General features: G+C 46.7%; 1 protein-coding gene across 1 annotated transcript; it reads left to right on the top strand.

Annotated features, from left to right (window-relative positions):
- Positions 1–1,142: 1,142 nt before the first annotated feature.
- TUBB6 (tubulin beta 6 class V) lies at positions 1,143–9,061 on the top strand. The gene is made up of 4 exons (XM_063165816.1): positions 1,143–1,255; positions 1,793–1,901; positions 2,994–3,104; positions 7,446–9,061. The coding sequence occupies exons 1-4, from the start codon at positions 1,199–1,201 to the stop codon at positions 8,507–8,509; spliced, it is 1,341 nt and encodes a 446-aa protein (XP_063021886.1). The 5' UTR covers positions 1,143–1,198; the 3' UTR covers positions 8,510–9,061.
- Positions 9,062–11,718: the final 2,657 nt, after the last annotated feature.

The raw sequence follows: 11,718 nt of genomic DNA, 5'->3' as shown, positions 1-11,718 counted from the left end.
AACAAACCACAAAGAAAACCACTCAAAAAAAAAAAAAAAAAAAAAAAAAAAAAAAAACCAAAAAACCCATCAGGAAAGAGCTGTGTGAGGAAGACGGCAAGGCACAGAGAAGGGCTACCCAACCTTTTGGATGCTGTCCCTTCACCGAATCACAGAGCCACAGAATCAGTTAGGCTGGAAAAGACTTCTGAGATCATCCAATCTAACCCATGACTAACACTACCATGTCACCTAGATCATGGCACTAAGTGCCACATCCAGTCTTGCCTTAAACATGTCCACTGCCTCCCTGGGCAGCCTGTCCCAATGTCTCATCATCCTTCCTGTGAAGAAATTCTACCAAAGAAGAGCTGTGCAGCGCAGGGGTGCCCATCGGACCGGGGGCACGGGGAACAGGGCACGGGGAGAAGGTGCCGCAGCCGCGTTTGCTGACCTGGCTTTGGGCTGAGCCGCACACCAGGGACGGGAGCTGCCGCTGGGGCAGGAGGACCCCCCGGGACCCCGCTGCCGTCGGGGACAATGCGGGGCCGGTGTCTCAGAGCGGGGCCGGTGTCACAGAGGGGGGCCGGTGTCACACAGCGGGGCCGGGGTCTCGGAGCGGGGCCGGTGTCACAAAGAGGGGCCGGAGTCGCCCAGCAGGGCCGGTGTCACACAGCGGGCCGGTGTCACACAGGGGCCGGTGTCACAAAGAGGGGCCGGAGTCGCCCAGCAGGGCCGGTGTCACACAGCGGGCCGGTGTCACACAGGGGCCGGTGTCACACAGCAGGCCGGCGTCACCCAGCGGGGCCGGTGTCACCCAGCGGGCCGGTGTCACACAGGGGCCGGTGTCCCACAGCAGACCGGTGTCACCCAGCGGGCCGGTGTCACCCAGCGGGGCCGGTGTCACCCAGCGGGGCCGGTGTCACAGAGCGCCGGTGTCACACAGCAGGCCGGTATTACACAGGGGCCCGGTGTCACCCAGAGGGGCCGGTGTTACCCAGCGGGGCTGGTGTCCCACAGCAGGGCCGGTGTCACGCCGCTGACCCGGTGTCCCACAGCGGCGGTATCGCGCCCCGGTGCCGAGGGCGGTGCCGGGCGGGGGCGGCCGCGGGCGGGCGGGGGTGCGGAGCCCATAAAGCACCGCCCGGTGGGACGGCGTCTCGCACAGCCGGGCTGGGCGGCGGGACAGCGGGTGCACGGCGGGACAGCGGCTGCAGCCATGAGGGAGATCGTGCACATCCAGGCGGGACAGTGCGGAAACCAGATCGGGACCAAGGTGAGACTGAATGGGAGCCGCCGCCTGCCCACCGCTTGCGGAGCCTCTGAGCGCCCGGGGGACGCGCCCGGTGGTCCCCCGGGGCTGTTGGAACCCTCGGGGCTGCTGCACACCGGGGCCTGTGCCGGGCCAGCCGCCCCCGCTCCCATCGCCCGCGTTGGATGCCGCTGCCGAGCGGCGCCGGGCGCGCCCGGGGCACCGCGCATCGCTCCGCGCCCCGTGACCATAAAAGGCCTTGGGAAGCACCGAAACCAAACGGGACAGCTTTTAAAAAACTGCTTTTAAAACTACTTTTCTGTTTGAGCCGGCCCGGCCGCGGTTGAAGGCGGGGGAGGGCGGCAGAGGCCGGGCGGGCCCCGGGGCGCGGAGCCGGCGCCGCCCGCGGGGTTCGGATCCCGGTGCCCGCCCGGCTCCCGCTGCTGCTCGCGGGCCGGGAGGGGCGGCGGGCACGCCTGGAATCCGGCAGCTGCCGCCGCCCGCCCCGGCCCGGGCTCGGCAGGGAAGTTCCCAACCCGCTTCTCGCTTTTCCTCCCTCAGTTTTGGGAAGTGATAAGTGATGAGCATGGCATTGACCCAGCCGGAGGCTATGTCGGTGACTCAGCGCTGCAGCTGGAAAGGATCAATGTCTACTACAATGAATCATCTTGTAAGTGTGGGATGGGGACCGGGAGGGGTGCGGGACAGGGGGCTCCCTGGGAAGGGGCACAGGAATCAGAAGACGACGGGCCCATAAAGCCATATTGCACATCTGGCCACGCTCCTCACATGCCACCAGCCCCTCCAGCTGCGCCCAGCTCAACAGAAAATGTTATCTACTTTCTTACAAAGCATTAAGATGCCTGGGTGCTATCTCCCCAGACACAGAGAAGTGGCACAAGAGGCTGTCCTTGGGGCCTGGAGGTGGAGGCTTGTTTATTGTTTAACATTACAGTAGGAGTTTGTTCTTCAAATGTGTGATTACTTCACCAAATGCATTTCTTCAATTACTCCAAATTAAACTGTTGGTTACACAAGCCCACACCAGTAGTACTCTCTCTTTAATTTTCATGAATGAGAGGGTTGGGCCACAGGTAATAGATAACTGTTTCATTAATGAGATGGCAAAAGGCATCCAAGTCCTCAGAGTCCTCTGCTGTTGAAAGGTGTTAACGGTGTAAAATGGGGATCTGGAATCATGAACCTGCAAGTGTAAATGTTTCATCTTTTGCCCACTGGGGTTAATTCATATTATTTACCTGAGTTTTCTTGAACAAATTCAACTGGACACAGATTGTTTTGTGCTTTGTGGTAGATGTGCTGACTACTACTGTTTGCCATGTACACCAAGCAGCTCTTTCAGCAGAGGAGAATTCTTCAAACACAAAAGCTTGTGGATAACTTGAACATAAGCACTTCCTCACCCTGATTTTATAGAAAAGATTACCTACTTTCTTAAAAAGAACAAGTAAACCATTTTTTTCTCATCAGAAACTCCCTAATATCTCTTGCTAATTAAGAGTTTACAAAATGTAAAATCTGTAGAGTCCAAATTACGTCAGGCCTGTTTCCCAAGCTGAATTGATTTATTCCTATGGAGGTGGGTTTTTCACCTCCATGACTTTCTGTATAGGAAGTACTTACATAGGTATGAACTATGTGTTAGACTAACAATATGAGATGTAATAGATTTGCGTATTAAAAGCTATAACTGTGCTAGCTTATTTCTGAGCACTAAGGGCATGCTTACTTTGTGTTGTAGCCCACAAGTTTGTACCAAGAGCAGTCTTGCTGGACTTGGAGCCGGGAACCATGGATAGTGTGCGCTCTGGTCTTTTTGGTCAGCTCTTCCGGCCCGATAATTTCATCTTTGGTATGTGGATGTTTCTCTGTAAAAAACAGACTTCTACAACAACTGTTTGATTACCAAGTGAATGGTCAAAAAGCATTCAATCTCCCTGTTCCAAAGGGATCCTACTGAGAAATCCTAATAGCTAACAATGGAATTGCAATTATTATGTAAGCCAGTGAAAACATCCTGTTAAGTGAAAAAGTAATTCTTTTGTTGATTATTCCTTCGGTTAGCAAACTGCTGGAAGTTTCCTATAGTATTCAGAAAAGTACATTTGCTTTCCACACATATGAGCTCCAGAGAAATCCTGAGGCCAATTCTTTACAACAAAATGCACAGAAATTCTGCAGAAAATGGAGGGGGGAGGGAAAACCTCAACCACAAACCAACCAGACTACCCTTCACTTAAATTCACATTAAATGCTTGAGTACAGAATTGTTTTTAGGCTGTGTAATTTAACTTTTTCAGTATATCCTTGCAGTGTAGTAACAGTGGAAGAGGATAATCTGTAATATAGAAAACACAGATGCAGTCACAGTTACTGGGTTAGTTTCTAGCATAATGAGGAACAGTCTGAAAGTATGTGGGGATGTTCTGGTTTTGCAGTGTTCTTGCCGAGGGTTGTTGTTACTTTTACTGCTTTACTTTGGACTGCTGTAGAGTACTTTGCACATTACCCTTTCAGAGCATCTTTATGGAGCACAGAAGCTTTGTCAGTCCCTTTGCACTAAAGGAGGAACAGCATGTGGAAGTTAAGTGAGCCACTTGCTGAAACGGGAAGTCTGAATGAAAGCTACCATGAGAACTTTCATGTCCTTTTCGTTTCCAAGTCTGCACTAGCCACAAACACAATTTCCCCCTGACAAGGCAAGCTTAGGTTGGAACTCAGTTTGGTACGTTGTGTTAACATAAGGAAGGAACAATGCCAGGGACAGACAGAGGAAAGATAAACATAGTTTGAGCAGTATAAAACAGATGTGGGTTGTTGAGTTGGACAGGGGAGTGAAAAAGCCATACAGAGCTCCTTTAAGAGGAACTTAAAACTTTCATGCCATCCATGCTGTTCTCCTGTAAACTCCATGACAGTGATGTCAAGGGTCTCTTCCAAAGGAGCTGTAAAGTACAACACGTAGCTTAAGGAGTAAGCTTAGGGAGAAAAGCCACAGACATAGGCAGCTTTATGAAGTCTGTTTCTGTGTTCAGGTATTTCCTTTCATTCCCTTTCACCTGCACGAACCACACAAGCCCTCTGAAAGTGAATTTTCCTGACCTATGGAAATACCTGAACTGGAGCTTTACAGTTTGGCACAACACCAGTAAAACCAGAGCAAAATCAATTCAGAATGTTTTCTACAATAGCCCAGTTTGCTGTACTCCCTTCCTGCCGAGATAACAATGAACACACAGCATGTGATCGACTTGTATCTGGCAGAGGCCCCTGCCAGCATCAGGCACTGTCCTCCCAACCTGCTGAATAATGTAGAATGGCTGAGCGCTGAAGTACTGAACTTCTGTGTCAAAAGCCAACAAAGCATTTTGTTTTCTCTTTTTAAAATCTGGCCTGGGCCCACAAAGGATTTTGTGGCAGGAGCTGGCAGTTCTATACTTGCTGTAGCCCAGGCTATAAGGGCTCATTCTGATGAGGGTGTTTTCCACCTCTGCTTGTATGAACCTGCATGTGCCCACATCTCCACAGCAAGTAGCCAGGGATCATCAATCAGGATTTCATGCAGGTGTATTGAGTACATGGTCACACTCCCCAGATACAGGAGGTTTATATCAAACCAGCAAGAAATTTGAGATGGACACAAAATAATCCTTCTACTTTAATGTCTGTGCTGACAAGGCAGTGATTTAAAAGGTGAAGAACTGCAGGTGGAGCAATCTTGCTGTATGAGAGCAGTAGGCCTCCTGGCCTTCTGACTGGACACAATTGCCCACCAGGAGCTGCTGTGAACTCTGATGTGCCTCCTCCAGTTAACCAGTTTTCATTTGTACATTTTTGCATTTGTCATTCTTTTCTTGTGTACACCCTTGGTAGATTTGCTACAGAGATACCACTCCAATTTAATTTGTATGAACTGATGGACCAAAAAATAACTGTCCAGCAGCTAAAGGCAAGTTCTGCAGCAGGGCTGTTCACATCAGGCTCCTAAGTGTTAATGTGCTACTGAGCTCTTTTACCAAGTTTGTCTTATATTTTGAGCAGTGAAGAGAGTAGAGGAGTGAAAGAAGATTGAAACAAGTGCCATTTTAGGGAATAAAAATAAATTGACTCTTAGACAAATGGCTTCTCTGCATGTGCAGCTCAACCTGAACATGTGTGATAACCCTACAGTGTGTTGGAGGAAGAAATATTCATAGAAGGACCTGGAGGTGCCAGGAGTGCAGATAAGTTGTGGGATTGCTTCATACAGGCTTCTTTAAATCCTGGCAGATGACAGATGGAGGATGCTGGAGCTGGGCTTCTAGGATGGGCAGAAAATTTGCCAGATCCTGAGTTTTGTGGGCACAGGCTCATTTTCCACCCAGAAAGTTTAGCCCCAGTGAAATTTGATAATTTCTATGTGTTTGCATTAGATTTTCAGAGGTCAGGTAGGTAGGCACATGAAAATTGGAGGGCCTCCAGCAGAGTTTCACAGGATTGTGATCAGGATTTCCAGATTTGTGGCAGCCTTGTCAGGGCCATGGCACCTCAAGACTATATTGTCATGGGGCTGGAGCTTCCAGGGCATGTTTACATGCTCTGTTGTGGTAGCCTTACAGTGCTGTAGAGCCAGTGGTTCTGGAAGTATTAGATAACTGGGTGTAGAAGCAGGAAATCACCAGTGAAAATTCTGGAGACCCCAGGCACATGGCTGGCCATGACTAGTGGATGGAGTGTAGATTTGCCACAGGAGTAGCTGATACTTGTCCTAAAATCAGAATTTATGTCCATTAGGAGATAAATGCCTTCTGCTTTTTGGAGAGTTGTCTGCTTGTTTGTGTGCATCCTGGTGTGCTTCCCTATCCATAGTAGGGGATCTGCTGAAGCAGGCTGCAGGTGTTACAAACATATTTAATTCTGGAAGGATATTACTTTGTGCTTTGCCCAGCTGGACAGGAAGTGCTGAGGTCCCTAGGCTCAAAGAGAGAAAAATATAGCAATATACAGAACAATGCATTAGGTAACCAAATACACCATGAGGAAACCAAGCATTTATGCAGTGCAAAAAAGTACAGAGGATTTCAGAAGTGCCCCAGCCAGCAGTTTCCCTGGTTCCTATGTTTGGCACCAACATGGTGCTGTGGGAATTGAAATGAGAAATGGTAATAGGAAGGGAGGGAAAGGTCTTGGAGAACAGCACAGAATTTGCCAGCTCTATAATTAATTCTGAAAGCATCGCTCAGTCTGAATACCACTCCCAGGAGTACCCTAAGTGAGTTCAGTGGCACAATGTGTGTGTGTAGTAGACACTGAGGAACAGGAGTAGTAAAAAATTGATTGCCCAATTTAATCCTCCTCATGATCTAACCAATAACAAAACACTGACAATAGCAAATGATCCACACTGTTTATCTTAATAAACTGAGTGGCACATAAAACGAGAAGGGAAGCCTTGGGAAGAAAAGAATGGACTCATCACTTTTCTGAAATATCAGTAATCCAATTTTCCAAGTCCTTTTGCATATCCTGAAGGATAGTGAGTTTGTAAGGAAATCAGTAAAACCTAAAAGGCACTTAACTTCTAAGTTTTGGAAATAATGTCCCTGAAGTTTCTGTTGCTCACTCTTTTCATTCAGGCTAGGTAACCATGAATTTAAAAAGCTATTTTTCCTGATATAACAAGTTAAATAGGATTTTGAAGCCCAGCTTTATTCTTGAATGACAATGTTTTCTCTTTGACTCGCAAGAACAATCCAAGAACCTCTCACTTTCATTGAGATACATCTATCTGTGATTTAGCTTTGCATGCATGATAGTCCTTACAGACAGAAAGCATTTAAATATCAAACAGTCATCTTGTGTTTACAGAATATCAGGACTGGGAGTGTGAAAGTTTGCAAAACAAGGGGTTAAGGCTATCTTTGCATTTATGGAAGGAAAAATGACAAAAAGAAAAAAAACTAAATAAACAAAAAATCCAAAAAAAAACCCAACAAAAAAACTGCACACGCCCAAAGGCATTGATGAAAATTGCCAGAGACTATATAAAGTTTATGTTGATACTTAGAGATATTTATAGGCAAAACTGAAGAGCACAGTTATCTACCTGACAGATGTGTAGCAGCTTTTGTTACAGACGTGAGTCAATGTAGAGTGCAAATATCAAACCTTGCCAATAATTTTGTGTATTTTCTTTCCTTGTATCTCACTTTAGGACAAACTGGTGCAGGAAACAACTGGGCTAAAGGACACTACACAGAAGGGGCAGAGCTGGTTGACTCTGTTCTTGACGTAGTGAGAAAAGAGAGTGAGCACTGCGACTGCTTGCAAGGATTCCAGCTCACTCACTCCCTGGGAGGAGGGACAGGGTCTGGCATGGGAACCCTGCTCATCAGCAAGATCCGAGAGGAGTTTCCAGACAGGATAATGAATACCTTCAGTGTCATGCCTTCTCCTAAGGTTTCTGACACCGTGGTGGAGCCGTACAACGCCACGCTTTCGGTCCACCAGCTGGTGGAGAACACGGATGAAACCTACTGCATCGACAACGAAGCTCTTTATGACATTTGCTTCCGTACCCTGAAGCTCACCACCCCCACCTACGGAGATTTAAACCACCTGGTCTCTGCCACCATGAGCGGGGTGACCACATCCCTGCGTTTTCCGGGCCAGCTCAATGCCGACCTCCGGAAGCTGGCAGTGAACATGGTCCCCTTCCCGCGCCTTCACTTTTTCATGCCGGGCTTTGCCCCTTTGACGGCGCGGGGCAGCCAGCAATACCGGGCACTCACGGTGCCAGAGCTGACCCAGCAGATGTTCGATGCCAAAAACATGATGGCAGCCTGCGACCCGAGGCACGGCCGGTACCTGACGGTGGCCACCGTCTTCCGCGGCCCCATGTCCATGAAGGAGGTGGATGAGCAGATGTTGGCCATCCAGAACAAGAACAGCAGCTACTTCGTGGAGTGGATCCCCAACAATGTCAAGGTGGCGGTGTGTGACATCCCTCCCCGTGGCCTCAAGATGGCCTCCACCTTCATTGGCAACAGCACTGCTATCCAGGAGCTCTTCAAAAGGATCTCGGAGCAGTTTTCCGCCATGTTCCGGAGGAAGGCCTTCCTCCACTGGTTCACGGGAGAGGGGATGGATGAAATGGAATTTACGGAAGCAGAAAGCAACATGAATGACCTGGTTTCAGAATATCAGCAATACCAAGAAGCAACAGCAAATGATGGAGAGGAAGCGTTTGAAGATGATGAAGAAGAGATCAATGAATAAAAACATTAGGTGCAAGATTTTTTCCAGGCCAAGTTCTCAAATCTGGATTTCTGATAATTAGGCTTGTAAATCCATACTTACATTTAAAAAGCAATAAAAAAGAGAGAATGAATTTCAAGTGTTAGAAGGGCTCTTCAGAGTCTGTCTGGATCACTGAGGACACTCAGCATTGCTGGAAATTGGGCCATTTCTATTCATGAGACAAATGTAAGGCATTCAGTTAAGACTTTGGCCTAAGAGTCTGAATGTGGAGATTGCTGGTTTGGGATCTTTTTTCTTTAGGGCTGTCATCCCTAAAGCTGCAGAAGAGAAGATGTAAAATAGGCATGAAAATCTACAAATTAGAGCTGCACTATTGTCATCCAGTTATGAGTAAGAAAATCTTGTGAGCTTGAAGTATTCTGTACCAAATGTACAATGCTAAACTGCCAGAAACAAAATTTATTCATAATAAAAGAAAAAGTTTTTAGATATTCTGTGCAGTAACTGTTAACAGTGATATTTGATTCCAGTCCTCTAAAAATAAAATAAAAATTAATAGTACCCTCTCAAGCAGAAGTGTTCTGGGCAGTCAATGCTACATAAATACCCAATGAGCTGCAGGCTAGAGGCTGGATTTGTTTGATGTGACTTCATCACTTACTGCTGCTGAATAATCACAGATGATATCTGTGGTATATAGATGAATCTGATAGATGTATCTGATATATAAATTAAATCCCTCAGTTTATGATGTCTTCATCGTAAATCCCTGTGGTTTAAAGTGGCACCCCAATATCTTACTGGTCTTCCTGGATATCACCAGCTGTTAATGCTATTCCAAACTCTATTTGACCCAGACCATGTAGCTGAAATCCAGATATTCCACAGATCATGGTGGGACAGGGGACATAGGCTATGTGCCAACAGATCTCACTACCTGGGTTTGTAAGTTCACCACACCTACAGATGCTGTGCATGTCTTGCTACCAAGATAGATTAAAACAACTGGGCAGGTAAAGGTTAAAGTACAAGAGCATTTATCCACAATACTCAAAGCAGTTGGCAAAACGAAAGATGAACAACAGGTTTATCTGCCCCAACTAAAGCCAAGTCAGAAAGGTCTCTGCCTAAGCCAGCTGACAAAGTGACTGCTGGGCATTTGCCCTCTGTGCATGCTTTATGTTTCTGCTCATATCAATTAAACAGCCCTTCTCCATTAGAGAGCCTCCACCAGAGAACACTCTGTCTACTTGGAGTCTCTTATTTAGGCCAGTTCCTAGGCAACAAAGCAAGCAAACAAAGGAGAAAACCTCTGGAAATCCAAACTTTAAATGTTTCAAGAACTCTTGCTTTTTCTTCTTGCTTTCAGAAGCACTACCCAAGCAAAACTGTTGCTCAATACTTAAAAAGGCACTTTACAAACATAGTGAAATTTCCAAAGGTCTGCTTATCCTGACAAGATGATGCTTTGCTAGTTTGGGATCCAGGGAATGAGACAGTATTTTAGGAAGTATATAAACCAGGCAACTGCTAATCACAGAACCTGAAGCTGTCTGCCCAATGCTATTCCACACAGAAATGGAACTAATCTAGCTTTAATCAAGTACAAGTTTTTCACAGAAAGTGACTTCAGAGGTTGAGATAGTTGCTGGAACTTGGAACAGAGGCAGAGCTTGGGAGGGCCCGACTGATTGTCTTTAGAAGAATCATAGAGGAGACAGCAAAATCACAGGGCCATGTTCTTTGCTACGTCTAGTGATGTCTAAAAGATTTATGAATAGCCATAGAGCACCTTTAAATACATATTTTATAAATGTGAGATGTGGCTATATATTAATTACAGCATGAGATGAAGTTATAACACAACATACATTGAAGAGAATTAACTGTGCAGAACAATACAAAGCAAAATCCATTGGAAGTAAAGCCACTAAACAAAGTGAAGTTGATTCTTTGTAAATGGTTGACTATTTGCTTTGAAAGGGAGGAGGATGCCTTACAGGCTCAGAGCCTGCCATCACACAGCTGTGGCATAGGCTTTCCAATTAAAGTACTCGCATAGTTTCTGCTGAATGAAATAGCATTAACCATCTTATTGTGTGTGAAACTGCATTTTGTTGTAACACAGATTTCATAACTAAGTCCAAGTCATAAATTCTGGTATTTCTGTGAAAAAAATACTTTAAAAATGCCAGAAATCTTGGCATTGCTAAATAATGGAGTTGTTAACTTGGTGAACCAGCCTGTTCCTTATTGCGTTTCATACACTTGACTCAAAATGCAGAATGCAGACTCTGAGGCTGTGGAATTCAGCCCTCACAATGATCCTGCTTTGACTCACCCATTCTTGCACATGTGTTTACTTGCAACTGTTTGATGTGAATTTCTAGAATGTGTGGAGGTGGGAGAGGCAAACTAATGCTCTCTTTAGAAAAAAGAGACAGCTCTTCCATCTGATCCTAGGGGGGAAACCCCTCCCACCATAATGAACCCAGGACCCTGGAGCAGGAGGATCATCAGCTTGTGCACAAGCAGTAACAGAGCCACGGGAAGCACAAACACTTCCTGTTTCTCTTCAGTCAACCAACTCTAATCACCTTCCTTTCCTGAGAAACGACTGAAAATTGTTTTAGTAGCAAATTTAGTGAGCAATTCCTTCAGTTGCTCTTCCTTTCAAATAACTTCCCACCTTTTCCTTGGAAGCTTCTCTCTTATTTTGCAATCTCCATGGTGAGTCCCGCCTGGCTTTGTTACTCTTCTTCTCAAAATCCTCACCTGTCTGTTTTTCATTTCCCCTTTAGTTTTTCAGCCTGGTCTCTGGCTGACACCTTTTATTTATGTGCCTGGCCCATCATATTTTTCTCTTTTTTAACTGGCCTCAGAGCAGTTTCTATTTTTCTCTTTTTTGCACCTGGCCACAGAGCAGTATCTAGCAGCAGGCTGCCAGGACAAGCCAGACCCCAGGAGTCCTAGAAGTGCAGCTGCCACTGCTCAGACACAAACACATGTGTCAAGGCTAGGCTGGGGAGAAAAGATGGCAACCTACACCACTGACACCACTTGGAAGCTGTTGCCTGGGAGGAGGGTGTGGCATCAGGACAGAAACTGGAATCTAACTCCACAGGGCAGCAACTTTGCAAAGCCATCTGGACAAAGCCAGCAAATGGAGCAGGCCCTCAGCTCACAGTCAGGAGAGTCCTTGTACGTGCTGCCTTAACCATGTCAGG

Source organism: Melospiza melodia, chromosome 1 (genome assembly GCF_035770615.1).
Source record: "Melospiza melodia melodia isolate bMelMel2 chromosome 1, bMelMel2.pri, whole genome shotgun sequence".
Taxonomy (NCBI): Eukaryota; Metazoa; Chordata; class Aves; order Passeriformes; family Passerellidae; genus Melospiza; species Melospiza melodia.
The sequence above is the reverse complement of the archived record's forward strand: the minus strand, read 5'-3'. Positions and strand labels throughout refer to the sequence as shown.